This window comes from Callospermophilus lateralis, chromosome 11, assembly GCF_048772815.1.
Source record: "Callospermophilus lateralis isolate mCalLat2 chromosome 11, mCalLat2.hap1, whole genome shotgun sequence".
Taxonomy (NCBI): domain Eukaryota; kingdom Metazoa; phylum Chordata; class Mammalia; order Rodentia; family Sciuridae; genus Callospermophilus; species Callospermophilus lateralis.
In genome coordinates, this window is record NC_135315.1 from 27,123,166 (window position 1) to 27,142,081 (window position 18,916).

Consider the following 18,916-nt stretch of genomic DNA (forward strand, 5'->3'; position numbering starts at 1 on the left):
TGGTTAGTCAAATGGCTTCCAAGTCTTATTTAAATTTCGTGTCATGGGCACCTATGAAATTGGAAAACCCCATGCTATCTTCTGGGAAACCCAGAAGAAGACTAAAGTCCCTTCAAGGTCAGACTGTGCAGGGTTGGGCAAAAGGCCTTCACTGGCTTTGGAGAATTCCCACTGCCAAGATGGAAGCGACAGTGTTCTGTCCCAGCTGTGCTTGCAACAGCTGAACAGAGTGCTGGGGGTGGGCAGCAAAGGTGTCCCTGCCATCTGGTTCAACGGCCTCCAAGAAGCATGGCTCACCCTGCTTCTTCCTTCTGGAAGGAGTCTGGGAGGCTGGGGTAAGCTGGCAGCAACGGACTTGAGTGGGAACAGGGAGGCAAATATCATTGTAATGGTAAGCCTCTGATTGGATTTTCCAATTCCTGGTGTCCCTTGGGAACTGAGGGTCACCCTTGTCTTCCTTTTGGTCTAATACTGAATTAGGAACCCTCAACTTTCCATTCATTATCATCACTCTTATCCACGGAGAACTGAAGGCGGACTGAGAAATCAAAGGCAGGGATGTGTCAGCTTCGCCCCTGTTAAATTATGCACATCATATGAAATGACTTAAAGGATGACTGCCCAGGAGAAACAGGGACAAGCCATTTACATTGGCCAGTCCTTCGAGGCTCATGACTTTAAGAGTGATCCCTGAGCTGCTCTGAGCCCCGCAGAACTTGGACATGTGCCTATCACTGTTTCTAAAGTGCAATTCATGTTCTTGGGGGAGCAGCCAAATGCAGAAATATCGAGGTGCCTCCTTATCAGAAAGCAAGAGACACAGGGCAGCAAAGAGAGGTGGCAGAGGAAGCTGGGAAGTTGCCACCACCCTCCACACAGACAGACCGTACATATGGAGTCCTAAAAATGATGACTATGTTTTCTCTTACACTCTACTCGCAGCGCCTGGTGCAGCGATGACCATAACTATGTGGGGGCATTTTATGTGGCACTTTGGGAATGAAGGGTGTAGGGAAATCAATGACCCATTCAGAAAAGCATTTAATGTGTGCTTCACTACCTCGCTGGGGAAGGGAGTGGCAGCGATGTAACAAAACAGAACTAGGTCACCATCTACCAGGACAAAATATGTATAGTGCCAGAGCCCAAACAAGCTGAAGATGGACCAGCCAGAATATGGGGAGATGAGGGCACACACCTTCCATCATTCTCTCAAAACATGGTGAAGAGCAGGGAATGGGCTGCAGGTGAGGATTCTTCCAATCACATGCTTTCTTCATCCAAAACCCTTGATAGAGACAGCAAATATTTCTTCCCTGCCTTCAAATTCAGTACCACATTCTGGAAAGGAATATTGTTTTGAAGTCAGACCGCCTAAGGTTGAAACTCAGTTCTGCTTCTTGCATTCCTGCAACTCGAGGTAAATTATTTAACAACTGTATATTTCAGTTTCCTGGTCGGTACAACTGACCATCTGAGGTTGTTCAGGGAATTAAGCAAGATAAAATATGTATGTATAAATGGATGCAGGAGGTACTTAATATACTTTGTTCCTTTCTCTTTTCTCATCTATTTGTCATCCCAGGACCTGGGGCAGTTTTTCACTCATCTATTTATTATTTCATTCCATAAACATTATCAAGTGCGTTCCAGACACCATGCTCCTTGCTGCTCATCAGACGTGTTATCTGATGCAGCATAAAAGTTATTGGGCCAAAAGGAACCTGGGCTGCAGGTTAAAAGAACCATTCCTCATGCAAGCTCCTGCGTCTTGCAGCTGCTGGTGTTTTAAGTGCACAATCCATGGGTCAGGGGAAACACCAGATCACATGGTAACTGGCAAGGGACATTTGTTTGTGCAAACAGATTTTTGTTGCCCCTACTTGGAGGCCTCCACCAGAGGACTCTGTCTGTTGTTAATTCACCTTGGAAAGGTGGTCCATCTGTGTATGCATGCTCCTCTTTGGTTATTATTGAGAGCCATCCATGAATTGTGTGTGGACTATATTGTGCATCACAGCTTAGTGAATAGGATAATCTGGTGTCTGGAAACTTCCAGTGGACATTTTCTCTGGTTGGCTGCCCAGACACATTGTGAGTTCTATTCTGCTGGGTCCCACACAGCAAGCCCCAGAGATGGGGTGACCTGCTACAACCACTCAGCTGCACAGCCCCTGTGAGATGGGTGTGACCTGCTGAGATGCCAATCAATCTGTGGACTGCAAGACATCATGAAGCAAGACTCCACCTCTGAAACCTTACCCCTGCCTTTGATGTACCCCCCTTAAAAAAACATGGGAGCCATTTTCTAATTGTCTAGCTCCAGCTCCTGTGTGGAATGGACCTATCAGGCTCTCCAGTCCTTTAAAGCTAATTCTGACTTTGTCTTTTGTTCTTCACAAATTATTCTAGAGTTTAATTTCTCAGGTAATTTACAACCTCCTTGGCAGGAAGAAGAACCGCCTGACGAGACGCTGGCCACCTACCCATAAGTTATATTGGTTCCAACCAATTACAAGACAAATTATAGGCCTTACCGAATGTGTCCGCTGGGGTGTTTGCATAACATTTGACCTTTTCAGGTCTTCACAATCCTTTTGATTTTCCATTTCTAGTCATAGAGGGCAACAACATAGAGCACACAGAACCGTTTGACTCTATTAATGAAGTTACTTATTTATATATTATCTGTGACCACTTACTTTTCCCCATTACATTCTTCCAAGTGGATAACTTACAGTTATTAACTTTCAGACAGCCCCTATATATCATAGCATCATGCCATTAAGCCCTTTGGAAATTCATCACAAATCAGTATACAGATGACATTGATGTCTTATTGCTATTCATTCCTCCTGGGCCGTTTTTAGCAGTTCATTTTTTTATTTCCCCACAGTGCTGAAATATGGCTCGCTCTAGTATCTGTCCTTTTTGTAATCGCGAAAGGAAAGCTTGGCAGTTGTCGTATATTATACTCTTGAGGAAAATGCTAGTAATACTTCGAATTGATTGAACAGCATGGACTCCAAATTGCTTGGCACAGGGTTATTTCCTCACTCTTATTCAGATTAAAAAAAAAAAAATACTTACTTTTTGGATTCAGAAACTGAAACAATCATTAAAAGCCAATGTGTAGGATAAAGATCACTTGTTTGGAAAAGCCTAAAAGCTTCCTCCTGATTTCCTGCTTGGCACTTTGGGAACAGTGTAGCATGTGCGGTGTAGCCTGCTCTGCTGCGGGTCGTGAGTGACAGTGAGAGGAAGCTGGGGGAGGCACGGGTGGCGGAGGCTATGAAATAGTTCAGGAATGTTCAGGTTCTGGAGCCCTGAAGGCTTGAACTGGTGAAGAAGTTGAGGATGTTGTTCCGAACAAGTAAATTTAGCAATCAACAAACACCAAGTTGATTTCTATATTCAAAATTACCTAGCAACTGTGCATTAAATAGGAACATGCTTTAATGTTACTATTTTCTGCATCATAGCCCAAGTAATGCATTTTGCATATATAGAAAAATTAGTGAAAAAAGTTACTTGACTGAAAAGTGAAGGAAGAGTGACTTCTTCTCAAATAAAAGGAAAGAAAATGTTTCTGAATATTTCAGAGGAAAATACCAAGGCAATGAGCAAGACCCAGACCTCTGTGCCAGCCCAACCTTTGCAAGGGTGTCATTAAGAGGAATACAGGGGCTGGGGTTGTGGCTCAGCGGAAGAGCGCTCACCTAGCACATGCGAGGCCCTGGGTTTGATCCTCAGCACCACATAAAAATAAATAAAGTAAAGGTATAAAAAAAAGTTAAAAGAAAAGAGGAATATGACTTGTTAGAGGCTATCAAGTAAAGAAGGCTTATTAAAAGAGGAAGAAGGATGGCCAGGCATGGTGGTACATGCTTATAATCCCAGAGACTCTGGAGGCTGAAGCAGGAGGATGGAAAGTTTGAGGCCAGCCTCAGCAACTTAGTGAGACCCTGTCTCAAAATATAAAATAAAAAGAGTTGGGAATGAAGCTTAGGGGTAGAGTGCCCCTGGGTTAAATCCCCAGTTAGAGAAAGAAAGAAAGAGAGAGAGAGAGAGAGAGAGAGAGAGAGAGAGAGAGAGAAAGAAGGAAAGAAAGAAAGGTGGTTGAAGGGATCCAGGTAAGAAAAATCAGAGTGCCATATATTCATATGTTCATGTCAATAACCACCTCCCCCACCACACACACACACTCTATGAAGTAGGTAATGGCCAGTGAGTTTGGGGAGTCGGTATCATTCTTTAGGAGGCTAAGCCATGGTCACTGGAACAATTTCATATCAATATTTATAACAAATATGAAACTTTCTTTCCAACACCCCCTAAAAAGTTTGTTGCTGGTGATTTACCAGGTCCTCTAGCTTCTATGAGTGCTGGCTATAATAGCTCATCCTTCTTCTGGGACTTACCCTTGTTTTATAAGAGCAATGATAGGCTGATAAACCTGTATCACCTGATACTGCAGGAAAAATAATCCCTGATGTGCAGCATTTATAGACTTGAAATCCATGATGGTGTGAACACTCCTACCATCATGGATTTCAAGGTTCCAACTTGACATCATTGAATGGGAAGGTGGGAAGAGATGCACAGACAGGATGAGTGTTGGAAAGCAGATAAAAAATGATTCCTTGGGTCTTTCACTGTACAAGGGAGGCTATATTCCTCTTAGAAGGCTCTAAAGACTGGCTCTATCTTGTTTTATACATTTTGAACAAGTAATTTAGCAATCAACAAACACCAAGTTGATTTCTATATTCAAAATTACCTAGCAACTGTGCATTAAATAGGAACATGCTTTAATGTTACTATTTTCTGCATCATAGCCCAAGTAATGCATTTTGCTTATATAGAAAAATTAGAGAAAATAGTTACTTGACTGAAAAGTGAAAGAAGAGTGACTTCTTCTCAATTAAAAGGAAAGAAAATGTTTCTGAATATTTCAGAGGAAAATACCAATTAAGAAAAATTTTTGTTCCTTGGAAGTGATGGGAAGATATTTTGTTCTTGGTGGCAGAAAATATTGTTGGGCGGGTGAGATGCTGCCTGTTGGACAGGTTTCCACGGGATATGACACAGCAAAATGTGGGGGTGTGTTTGATCCACTGGTAGAAATGAGATCACACACCTCCTTCATATGATGTCATACATAAGTGATGGGATTATGGGCTAGAATGTGCATATGTCAGGGAAAATGACTTAATGTCATTAGGATGGGCTAAAATCATTGTCACATATGATGAAGTTCAGAGTAAAACACAGAAAAATAGTCTGGAACATTAGGTGGGCATTGTTAACTTTAAAAAATGGAAAGGCTAACTGAATAGACAACAGGTTTGCAGTAGGAGAAAAACAGATGTTAGGCTAATCTTAGCATTATTTGCAGTTTGGATCTGGTCTCTAGCCTAGAGCATGGTAAAGTTCAGAAAGCCTACATTCCAAAAGTTAAAAATGTCACCTTACTACAATGAACCATGCATACCAATGCTTACAGCAGCACCATTCACAATAGCCAAACTATGGAACTAGTTGGCCTAGGTGTCCATCAATCAATGAATGGATAAAGAAAATGAGGTATATACACACTATAGAGTTTTATTCAGCCATAAAGAAAAGTAAAAAAATCTGGCATTTGTGGGGAAATGGGTGGAAGTAAAGACCATCATATTAAGTGAAATAAGTCAAACTCCTAAGATCAAGGCTTATATAATTTCTCAAATATGCAGAAATTAGAGAGGAAAAAGAAATAGAAAGAAAAGATGGATGTTTTAAAAACCAAAGGGAAATCAGTAGAGGAAAAGGACCAAGGGGGTGCGGATTGGGGAGGGAGGGGGAAGTGCACGGGAATGATGTTGGTCAAATTCTATTGTGATATTCTGGGCGTGTATGAATATGTAACAACAAATGCCATCAATATGTACAGCATAATGTGCCAATAAAAATGTGTAAAAAAACAAAAAGGAGAAAAAAATGTGTGCTAATGGGAATAGATGAATAGGTTCTTTTAGTTATTCTTAATTCTTCATGTAGTATTAACAATGTTGTATCTATATGACATTAAATTTCTATAGAAAAAGTTAAGTCAGAGAGTCACTCAGTTGTTGAATTGTTTAAACTGTATAGCGTCCCAAAATTGTATTTTTTTAAATCTTAGTTTTTCAGTTTTAATCTAGTTATTTATGTTTTTATAAAATAGAACTAAAAGAGAATGGATATTTTCAAGTCCTTCAAACAGAATCTACCTCAATTTTTTTTCTGAGTTGCTGGCGAAATTATTTATTTTTATTTTCAGATCCCCAAATAGCTGTTTTTTTTTTAGGCAACGTGTTTCCTGAATAGGACTCAAGATCTCTATAGTTCACAAAAAATGCAGCTTTGCTGGTTTATCCAGCCAAACCATCAGGCTTACGAGGAATAGATTGGCCAATTTTAGAGCCTTCGTGGAGCAAATGTAAAACCAGTACCAGTTCTTTAATATCAAGTGAGAAGCTCATCTTGGCAGGCGACGGTCTCTGCTGTTGCTTAGGTGCTTTTCCACATTCATCTTGGCTGTGATGAAACCTGTCCTCAGCAACTAGAGATAGCTAGAGCCTTGTCCTGGGCAACCTGTCCTGGGCTGGAGAAAACCTCTAAGAATTAGGTCATGGGTTTGCCCTTTCTCCTGCTCTTCTCTTTCATAGTTAGAGGGGTGGTAAGAGAACTGAAGGGCAAGCAATATACAGGAATACTATATTTTCTTCTCTATTTTAAGATGAGAATTAATTTGCAAAACGCCTGTTAGTTTTATCTGTGGGTCACGTGTCCAGAAAACCAAAGTGATATGAAGTAAGGGACACATAACTCAGGAGATTCCTGGAGGGCATTCTTCCTTCCAGGAATTTATCTGCCTATAAATTAATTAAACATCTTGGATTAATCTCTCCCATATTCTCTAATAAAAATTATGCTCATTTCCTGGATAACTGGCATCGTCCCTCACCTCAACTATGCAACTGCTACTCTTTCTGTGTTTAGTTGAAATGATTCTGGAACCGAGAGAACTGGCTTCACTCTGATGTCAACGGGAGAGGACATGGGTTCCTGGTCATATGTGCTCAGGACCCAGAGAAGAGAAAGAGGCTGGGAAAAGAGGAAAGGGAAGGAGGAGATTGGAGTTGGGGGAAAGGATAAGAGAGCAAGGAAGGGAGATGGAATAACAGAGGAAAAATGAAGTCAAGGATCAAGGGGGTAGAGGAACAAGAAGCAGGAGAGGAAAGCAAAATAAAGCCTTTTCTACCTCTCACCCAAGGAGTAAAATGGGAATTAGACACATTTGTAAAATACTAAAGCCAACAACCAGGGCATTCTTTGGAAGACTTGCCTAATGGCTCTGTGTTGATTTTATGGAAGAGGTCAAGAGGTCACTTTCACCAGAAATGCACCAATCCTCAGCCCGGATCTCAGCTTGACAATGGGTGTGTGAGAATTCAGTTCTGCTCACAGCAGAACGCCTTTGTACTGAATCCATCTTCTGATGTAGAATACAGCAATTCCATCTTTCCCATTATCTTTCACCACTACTCACTGAAGCCTACTCCTTGCAAACAGCTCTAAGTACAAACACAATGATCTTGGCCTTATTTCTTTATCTATCAAAACCCATTTTACAACATTCATTTTGCCTTGATTCCTGCACTCTAGCTAATATGTGGTGTGTGTGTGTGTGTGTGTGTGTGTGTGTGTGTTTTAAAACAGGGTCTTACTGTGTTGCCCAGGTTGGCCTTGAACTCCTAGGCTCAAGTGATCCTTCCCCCACCACAGCCTCCTGAATAGCTAAGATTACAAAATTCTATGAAGAATAATTTTCATAGAGTTTGAGAAGGAAACAAGGCAAATTTCTTCCAAGTCCAAACTCATGCTTTAACAGAAGTTTTTCTCTAGGAGGGTTTACATTCTCATCAAATCCTTATTCTCGGGTCAGCTTCAAGCAGATACATTCCATGTGTCCCGTCCAACCTCTGCTCACATAGAAGCAAAGGATTTCCAGGTTGGAAGGGGGATCCTGGGTCAAGTTAAAGCTCTCATCTGATGCTTGGGTGTTCTCTACAACCTCCAGCAGCTCTCAGTGCTACTCAGAGCTCTTTAGTTTTTCTTGCCTGTGGTTTCCATGAAGCAGGAGGAGGTCATTCAATTTACACACAGCTCCAGTTCCTCTTATTTTGAAATGAAGTCTGGCCCAAGTCTCTTCCAAACACCAGTGCGTCTGAGGCTTCATGGGAGAGGGATAATCAGAAGGTCGCTGTAAACGACTCCTTCAAGTATTTTCCTTTCAGATAGGTAGATGGATAGGGAGATAGAACTGAAGACAGAACATCTGGATTCTTCTTGCTATCACTTTGTGCCTCTTCTTCTCTTCTCCACCCCGTCAGTTTTCCATTAGTCAATCTTCCCCAGCGCTGGGGGCACTGACTGTGATTCCGTACTGTCCTCCCAGTGAAGGGTACTGCCTGACCGTGACCTCAGTTAGCATGGATGTCATACCTTATGTTCTAAGTGACTAGGTGGAATTCTCCTGGCCTCTTCCCTGTGCTGTTGAACCATACTGAGCACATCATCCATTCTCTTTCTCTACTTCTTCACATATAGTATTCTTAAAGCATTATCTTGCCCAGTCTAAATCTGTGAAGCTTTTTATAAGTATAGATAGAGAGGAAAACTTTACCTTTATGTCAGTGGGATGTCAGCCTCTTTTGTTAGGGCTACCAGAGAGGAGGCCTGTGAATTCTTAGATATGTCATCCAAAGAATTGCAATCCTTCACCTCTTAGCATGTCCACCGCTAACTCTAATGTGAACATTAGTTTCTTGGACAGAGAGATTTGAATGGGAGTTGTGGTTTTTCTCTAACAGCAATGAGAACTTGTCTGACAGGAGCTAACCATCACTGAGCAAGGTCTTGTCTGTCAGTCACTGATAGAATTTCAACTGTAACCTGCCTCGTAAGTGCATTTTCCCATGCAAACTGTGGGTGCAATGTCCCTTTTACAAATGAGGAAACTGAAACTTAGAGAGGTTAACCTTATGGTGGGCAGGTGGTGAACCTAAAATTTAAATGCAGGTCTCACACCAGTTCTTTGTCCCCCCAAATAGAGGTCTGCCTGGTCTTGCTGCTCCTGCTTTCTCTGACCTTAACTTTCAAAAGCCCTTCTCATTTCTGGTGGACTCAGTTCATTCTGGGTCTTCTCTTCTCTGAAACCACTTATACAAAGCCCTCCTCCTGTGTCTTCCTTCTTGACTGTAGCTCTTGTGTCACATCTCTTATGTGTCATGTAAAAACATTGCTCACAAAACTCCCTGTAAAGTCACATCCGTATCTTTTACTCCAACCAGTTCTCTCTCTCTTTTTTTTGTTATCATCATTTATAATTGTTCCATCATAATCTCTTTTTAGGAGCTTCCCAATCCCCTGGAGTCATCTTTCATGAAGCAGTGAGATTCTATCACTATTTTAATTATAATATTTAAAAAATCAGACATTTGAAGTTTTTATATCCATGTCTGACAATGTCCAACTACTTTTTTTTTTTTTTTTTAACCTTGGGTACTAGACTTTCTAAGATAATGCATCCACTTTCCACTTTCATCCATAGTTACTGTCCATTTCACATGCCTAACATTTTCCTTGTTAGTAAGAGTTAGATCCAATAAACAGACCCCTAGTTGCTTGCTTCTGAGAAAGGCTATCACCAATATGGTAAGTCAAGGAGTTTACCAACCAACAAAACACAGATAAGTAAGAATTGCATCTATCTATTCAGACACTCTGAAATTCTAGTCTATCCCAAAATAAACATAAATTATATATACCATTTCCATATCATAGTTTCAGTGTAAAAAAAGGCTCATGGTGCTTAAAGATGGCTACTGAGTTTTAAATGGTTGAGGATACTTATCTAGGGAAGTTTAACATCAGCTATCCAATCAAAAACAGTGTCACAGAAACAAACTTAAATGGCAAAATGGATCTATCTTTACCTTTTCTTCTCCTCTTATAGCCAGACAATCTGACATTTATAGACCCTCCTGAAAACTATATTTCGTCCTACCTACCTATTCAAACTAGCTCGTATCCTAGCACATCCATAAAGCCTGGTCTGTCCAACCCAGCTTCTTACCCCCATTAAAAATTAGTGCCAAAATGATTGATTCGCTAATTAATCATGTCACAGCTTCTTTACTACCTACTCTGCTATTATCTCAAATAGTTGCTTAAATCAGTTACTGCCATTTAACTTCTGTGTATCTATATTTTCACCCCAAATATATTATAAATCCCTTGGAGGAACATAAATGCCTCTCCCATAAAAGCTTTCAGAACATAGCAATGTCGACACACCATGAATAGCAATGATTAATTATAGTCAGCTGGATTTTACTATGAGCATGGGGAAATTTCAAGATAGAGAAGTGAATAAGATTTTACATATAAAATCAACATTCCTTACTTTTCCAAGTTATTTTAATATTCTATGACAAGCACAATATCTGAAATTTAGCTTTAGTGACAAATTCCACTGGTAGCAAAGTTAACTATTCATCATGGGGGCATTCCACAATTCCCCAATTTTGAATCAGAGCAACTATGGACTAATTCCACACAAACTTTTTTTATTGATAATCAAGGGTAATCCTTGTTCAGTTCAAATCATCCAGCACCATCACAAATAACACCAGAGATAGAAAATAAAAATATGAAAGCATATTTATCTTAAGAGACCAAGGCTGAAGTCCTAAAAGACACATAAATAAGATAGATGCTTAAGAAGTCAAATGAGGAGAGATGTCATAGTTGGCTAAAGAGACTAAGAGGAGTTTCATGGAGGAGTTTCATTAAAAGGGAGTCCTGAGACTTGCCAGGGGAAAGTCATATTGTGGCAAAGGCACAGATTCCAGGAAAAGGTGAGATACGTCCAGTTTATTTTAAATTTTTCTTTATTTTTAAGTATTTCCCAGGGCATAAGAGGTACACACAAAGTATAAGTGGCATAAGTCTCCAGCAAGGAGATTTGGGGCTGAATTTCAAGTGTTGTGGGTGCCAAGCAGAAGCATTTGCATCTCAGTTTCTAGGTGATGAGGAGTTTTAGTGCCTCATATTTATTTCGCGGGAACGTGGAGATGCCATATGTCTTCCGTTTGGCCCTTCACCATGCACCGTGGTTCTGAGGCTGGCTTACACAGATGCAATCATCAGGTGGCTTTGCACACTGACTTTTTTCCAAGGGGAGGTGGCAGAAGAGGGGAGGGGGAAGAAGAAAGGCCCAGTTCTTTACTCCCCAGCCACATCCCTGTGGGTTGCACTGAGCTGGCCTTTTTCCTTACTAAAAGTCAGGTGTCCCTCTCCACAGCTTTCTCTGTCCCCAGGTTCTGGCCGCTAACTCCCTCCCCTCTTCCCTTTAGAACCCAGGTGGCTATAAAGGATCCCTCTGAATTAAAGTCCTTAAGACTCACCCGATTTATACATTCCCTGTCTTCTGCTGAGGCTCTTCCTAATGGAAGCTGCAAGTAATCAGAAGTCCAAAGAAAACTGATAGCAACAGTAGTTGGTGCCTAGGATCTCTCCCTGAGAACCATGTTCTTGGCCTCCACTGGGCAAAAACTCAAGAAAGAAACCAGAAGAGATGGGGGAACTGCTGCCTCTTTGAGATAAGTCCAAGTGAAGGTCAATTTCCTTCTTCTTTTGCTTGTTTTATCTGACCCTGTCACTAGGTGTGTCTGTTGTTTCCACCACCTGCGTCTTCCCCAGAGGTGGCAGATCCAAGAGCTTCCACCTTCAATGAGTGACTGGCTGCATCCATAAAACTGGTATTAGATGTCCTTAGAAGCCTGTCACCCATTTTTTTTTTTAATATCTTGAGTCAATTCAGTAGCTTTCTCTAAAACAGATTAATTAGCTCCAAACCATTTAGCATTTTACAATGTAAGTTTAATGGGAACCGAGTGAGAGATTGATTCTAAGGTAGGATTGTGACATCCACATGCAACCAACCTTAAAGGAAGGTCATTTCAAAAAATACAATTATTCTGGATTCCATCTTTAAGAGTCCTATGTGTCAGATATATATGGTTCCATAAAAATGGTCCCCACCAGAAACAAAGCAAACCAAAACAACAACAACAAAACATTGCATAAGAACTACCATTGAAAGTAAGCAATGTAAAGGGTGAAAGAATTATCATTAAGTAAAAATGTACATTTTCTATAATGCCCAAGTCACAGTGCATTTTGGACTCTCATCTCTTATCATTCCTTGCTATTCTTGTGTTGAGGTTGCATTCTGGCCCTAGCCTAAGCTAAGAAAAGCCCCCTGTCAGGTCAAATATGTTAAAACAAATACAAAAACACACAATGCGGGTTGGGGCAGAGCTGCTTTATGGTTTTGTGCATAAGACACATTTAAATGCCAGAAGGAATAATGCTAACAGATAAAAATGTGACACAAAACACAGTTACTGGGGTGCATTTAACCTACTGACACAGCTGATCTCAGACTTCAAAATGTGGCATCTTGCCTAAATTCTACAAAAAATCTCCCAGTCTAGCATGGTAGTTTTTAAACATTTTGAGCTGACTATTTTTTTTAAGGCAAAAAAAAAAAAAAAAAAAGAAAAGTAAAAAAAAGCCAACCTAAATTCAGAGCAGTGATCTGAATCCTCACTTCCAAAACAAGTGACTCATCAAACACCACCTTCTAAAAAGCACACAAGCCTGATTTAGTTATTGCCTATCAGGCTGAGGCATTTCATTACCAGGTCGTTTATCCTGCTACCATCTATATTTTATTTTCCATTTTTCATGAATGCAAAGGGCACTGCCAGCTAGTTCTCAGCTCTTCAAACGGCTGACAACACAAATGGTGCCAGATATAAATATTTACATCATCGAAAGTAAATGTTTCCCAAATTCCAAACTTCAATGCCTTTGAAAATTGATTTGGATCAGGTACACTTTGCTGAATTGGAAAGATAAAAAGTCACTTGTCCAAAACAACAACAGCAACAAAATCATAACATGCAGAGGACTTTCCACATCAGGACATCTCTCACTTTTTTTTTTCTTTCCCATTCCATTTGAGGGAGAATCTAGAAATTTGTTTCTTTCTTTCATATCAACATTTTCCTCTAAAGCAGTATGATGCAAGGTAGAAATATAAATCCATTGTTGGTGTTAACTTGACATCTTTCCATCCCACCCCCAAAGGATGTTTAAACAAAGCCAAGCAAAAACCTTCAGCTGCATTCTATAACTCTTAGAGAAAAGATCCAGTTCCTTAATGCAGCTTCAAGATGTGGCCTCTGCCACCTTCTGTACCCCATGCCCAAGCCAGCAACCACTCTTTGGTTTCTGGGCTCTAGCACTGCTCTCCATATTCCAGGTGATTTCTGGAACTCAGGCTCAAATCCCATTCCATCTTGGACTTTTTGTTTTGGGTTTGACTTTACTGCTTTTCCCTTTGCATAGAGTGCAATTATCCCCCCCTATCATCCTCTCCAAGAAAGAAAAGATGCTTGAATATATAACCAGAACTTCAACTTTCCTTTCTTAAATACTGACCAGAAAACTCACACACACTCACAACTTTAAATGTTGGATTCATCATTTTTTAGAGAGCAGTGTGTGTAGAAGCCATGTCAAGTTCTTTTAAGGTTCATAAAAATAAAACTGCGAATGAAACAATCATGGGAGTGGCTTAGTTTTCGATAGAATCAGAAGAGCAACCAAAGGACCTATGTAGGATCCTTCTAAAAACAAAAAGATCTTCTCAAGCCATATTTAAAAGAGCACACAAATATTACAGAAGTGGTCCTGATCTCATAGGCAATGTCTTTTAAAAGCTTCCTTGTGATCTGAGTCAAAGTCACTAACAACATTTTGTAGAGTCATTAGGTGTGTGTGTGTGTGTGTGTGAGAGAGAGAGAGAGAGAGAGAGAGAGAGAGAGAGAGAGAGAGAGTTACATGGCAGAAAAATATTCCAATATATCAGAAAGGGAAAATATTAACTTGCAAACTCTATAGTGAGGATAGTGAACAGATTACAAAGAAGAGAGAGTACAGCCCTGTGAGCTCAAACCCTGGAGAATCAGCAGCCATTGATAATGAGAGTCTATAATTTTAACCCCATTTTTTTAAACACACAAATGACTTTTCATTCCTCTTGAGTTCACAACAATCAAATTACCTTCAAATGCAATTTTCTATGTATGTAGGTTTTCCCCCACCTTCAACATCCTACTCGAGAGTAGAAGGTAGCTGAATAGAAAAGCAGCAGCAAGAAAAATGCTAGATTCTAGACCTGAGAAGACCCTACGGGTAGTACGCCCTTCTGCAAATTAAGGGGACCTCATCACAGGGCCCAAAGGCGGGTGGACTTCAGCATGAGAATCACAAAACACAGCATAAATCAGCATTTCTGTGCACGTATTACGATTCTTAGGCAGCAAGATGCCCCTAGGAAGATTAATTATTGATTTTCTTATAAATCATCTAAGGTGATTGTTGTTTGTTTGTTTTTCCTTCCAGGATGATAAACATCTGATTTTACTTTGGTTAAAAAAAAATAATTCCTTTTCACTTCATTGAGTTTAAAAGAAGTAAGTCTCAGAGGAAGGATTTTCCCAGCCTCATATGCAAGGGAGGCAGCTAGGTTTTCTGATCTTCAAGGGGTACCAAGGAATAGGACCTTGGGCAACCTCTAAGAGGTACACAGTAATTAGAAGCATGACAGTGAGTAGGTAGAGAGAAAAAGGCCAGTTTAGCTGTGATGAAATTTGTTGGCAGCAGACGGAGGTCTGTGGTATTGCTAGTGTGGAAAGACAAACTCATCACAGAGACAAAGACCTGGAGGACCAGCTGTCAGAATCAGCACTGATCCTGCTCCATCCTCCAGTTCCCAGTGGAAGCAACACTGTGGCTTACCTTCCTGCCCCCAGTGTTGATGCGAAGGGGCGTCAGGAAGGGGTCGAAGATCATGTGACTGGTCTCTATGTTGACTGGTGACTGCCGTTTCCCCACAGAGCAGAGATTCCAAGCTGAATTCACCAATCCCCAGAAAGAAGGAACTGGAAATAAAAACAAATTGTAGAATTAGGCTGGGTGGACAGGTGGGGAAGCCAATGGAAGAACGATGACACAAAATGGTAAAATCAAAGAGAGTCACCTCATGCTTTCACCCAGGGAGATCCCTGGGTGTCATGATGGTATTTTCCTGGCCTGAATTTTGGCCAATTTCTTTCAGTCCTGTATTCATGATCTCTGAAGGTCAGATTTTGTTGTTTCAGGCCAGTTTATCCTGTGGCCTCTTGTTTGAATAGAGTTAGCATTAATGCTTTAGTAAGCACAAAAGGGACTGAGATGGGTGCAGACCTCAGGGATTCAGCAAAGCCTTTATTCAGCAGCAGGGTCAGGAGTCAGAGGGCTCAATTTCTGGATAGAAAATGGCACTCATTACAGGGGAGGTTATTGGGTTATATGGGCTATTTGGTTACACTGGAGGTTGTTTTAGAACTTGTGGACTTTAACAAAATGTGGGCAAAAGGTTGCAAACATCTGGAATGTGTTTTCACTGGGCATATTTTTTTACTGAATATATCAATTAGACAATTAGTTTTTACAGGGTAGGGGTGGAGGGTTCTGCATTCAGAATCCAGTGTTCATCTAACCTCCTGAGGCCATTGTATTTACACAGGGACAAGATTGATGTGTAGTTTCACTGTCACTGGGGGGAATTTATTTGGGAAAGGATCCCTCCTTCCAGAGACTGCTGTCATGGATTGATGGTTAACTCCCTTCCAGGGCTTGTTCTGTCACTGGGAGATAATTGATTGGAAGGGTCAGTGTTTTGGTTTCTCTTCCTCTCCCTCCTCCCAGGTCACACACTGTCTTGGGGTTTATCAATTTCATATCCTTCAGCTTTCATTGTCTTTGAAACCCTATCATCTTTGCAAATTGTCCAAGCTACACCCAAATATTTAGTAATTCCAGAGTTGACTCTCTGTTTTCCTACTTGGCAGGAATATTGTGGGCATCAGCTTTGTCCCATCTAGAAGATATTTGAAGCTTTTCAGAGAGAGTGTCATTCAACACATCCAAGGTGTTTTTCTTTGGGTTGTCAAAATCAAACCGAAGGAATGAATTATTTTTATGACCCCCCAATCAATGCTAGACAGGAGCTTGCAACTTAGCTCTGTCTTTGTTTGGCTCAGCTCTGTGTCATTAACCTAATGTTCCAGCAGCTGAAGAACGTGATCATTTGATAGGCAGAAAAAAATGACATTGAATATTGAGTGCAAATATCAAAAAAAAAAAAAAAGCTGTCTGCTCATTTCCAGAATCACATTAAAACATCTTTTAGGATAAGTCTCTATGGATTTCCATTCCTAGTTTCTTCTCTATATAAGAGGGTTCAGAGGACAAAGGGGAACATGAACCCACTCATTTTACAATACTGGAGAAACTAGTCCTTCAGTCTTGCACTGTCCTTTTAAGTACGAGGTGCAGGATCAATGTGTTCCCCAGGTGTCCCTTAAGTTAAATGGCCATTCATCCTGTAATCCATCCAAAGCTTGTAGAGTGAGCTACCTTAGGCCCAGCCCTGAGTTAGATTAAATCATGGCAAAGGCAGATAAGCACAAGAACAATGAACTCACCAGGGAGGTGAAGTCACACTGAAGTGTGTCATGAGACTATAGGTGAGGGACACCCATCCAATCCCATCCTGGTGGGGTTGAGCCAGGGATTATTCCTGGAGAAGAATATAGCCCTCCTCCATGTGCATACCCTCTCAGAAGCTCAAATTGAATGTAGCCTGTAACTTATAGCAGCTCTCATTCCTGTCCATAATATGGACAGAGAAAACTGAGGCAAGAGAGGAATCTGGAAATCTCTTGCCAGTCATACAAGTCCTTTAATTCAGGAGAAGAATTGGGCTAAATGATCTGTCTAATGCCGTCTAAATCCAAAATTAAATTCTTTGACCCTTTTATTGGTTCCAGTCAACACTGAGTAAAAGTGGGAGAACCAAAATCAAATTCCTTGGATTCCCAGACAAATACTTCAACACCAACATAAGATAGGCTTCATTTTGAAATATGGTAAATAACCTAATTTAGTTTAACTCATGCCAGTAAGACTCAGTGGCTCCATTCCATCTAGTTTAAAGAGTTTGAATTGGCTTTCTGGCAGGTAATGATTTTCAAAATGGCAGCATTGACCAGAGTTACAGAGGGAAAAGGAGAAAGAAGGGGAGGAGAAAGAGAAGGCATTAAGGCAAGAACATTTACATACATGCATGTGATTCCTTAGCTCTCTCATTTCTTACCATTGTTTAAACTGTCATGTCATCACTGCAAATCACTCAACATCTTTACAAGTCACCATGTCCTAGCAAAACTACAAGATCTAAGGAGGTTCTTGCATTCCGCATGTACCTTTACAATGTACCTTGACTTAATCCTGTACTTACTTCTCAATAATTTCAAGTTTATTATTAAAATAAAGTTCATCAGGACATCCTTTTATCTCTCTTTGATGTATGTCAAGTGGCACCTGGGAGGATGTCAGGGATACAGTCATGGCACTGCCACATGTTAGCCGTGTGGTCAAAGCCACAGATCCCTTGGATCTTGGTTGGTCTCTATGGCTCCTATGGTCAGCTGAATAACAAATGGCTTCCTTCCAAATATGTCTACATCCTAACTTCAGAACCTGTAAATATGCTGTAGTTTGGGACTGAAATATACTCCAAAGGCCCATGGGTTAATGCTTTGGTCCTCAGCTTGGCATTACTGGAAGGTAGTAGAAATCTCTTAGAGGAAGAATGGAGTAGGAGGTTTTAGGTCACTGGGGTATGTCCTTGAAGAAGATTGTGAGACCCCCACATGTCCTCTTCCTCTTTTGCTTTCTTAGCCACTAGAAGACAAGGAACTTCCTCCACCATGTGCTCCCACCATGATGTTCTGCTTTGCCACAGACTCAAAAGCACCCAGGCCAACCAACAGTGGACAGAGAAATCTCTGAAACTGTGAACCAAAGTAAACCTTTCTTTTTATGGTGATTATTTCAGGTGTCTTGTTATAGCAATAGAAAGCTGACTAGCACACATGGTAAAATGTACTTTGCAGGTTGCAATTGGAGATCTCAGCACAAGGAGACTTTCTGGGTGAGCCAATGTAATTCCCAAGGGCCCTCACAGAGGGAGTAGAAGGGTTGCAGACATAGAGAAAAAACAAAGATGGAAATAGGTCAGTGTAGAGAAGATAATAGTTAGCTTTGACAATGGAGAAAAGGGCATGGTCAAGGAATGCAGGTGGCCTCTAGAAGTAAAGATGGCAAGAATATAAGTTCTTTTTCTAGAGCCTCTAGAAGGAACACAGGTGTATTGACACTGTGATTTTTATTGCTCTAATTTAATTTAACTTTTATTAGACCTGTATGGTTATACATAGTAGTTGGGTTCATCCCAACATGCTCACACATGACACTGTGATTTTTTAACCCTGTGTGACTCATTTTGGACTTCAGATCCCTCAAACTGTAAGATAATAAATTTGTGTTGTGTTAAAGCACTCAGTTCTGTTTGTTACAGCAGCATCAGGAAACTAATACAGCTCTTTAAAACTCTGTGATACAATAACCTCTTTGATAATCAAGACATCCATGATGTGTGGGTTTGGAGACGGGGTGGGGGGCTCCTCTGGAAGGTAGCTGAGTGATAAACAGAGTCACAGCTGCTACTCATTGAATTTCATCTACACCAATGAAAATCATTAACAAAAATAACCCCAGCCTCATAAATGGGCTGTAAGACTGCAATTTTGTGGCAACATGGGTGGGCAGATGCTGCTCTGGCTTACTAATAAACTTCATGCCC

General features: G+C 40.8%; 1 protein-coding gene across 1 annotated transcript in view; it reads right to left on the reverse strand.

Moving 5' to 3' along the window:
• Ca10 (carbonic anhydrase 10) overlaps nt 1-18,916 on the reverse strand; it is a 473,335-nt gene that overhangs the window by 261,539 nt on the left and 192,880 nt on the right. Inside the window, exon 3 of the mRNA XM_076871139.1 lies at nt 14,965-15,107. Within this exon, the coding sequence (XP_076727254.1) occupies nt 14,965-15,107 (143 nt within the window). The remainder of the gene's footprint in view (nt 1-14,964; nt 15,108-18,916) is intronic.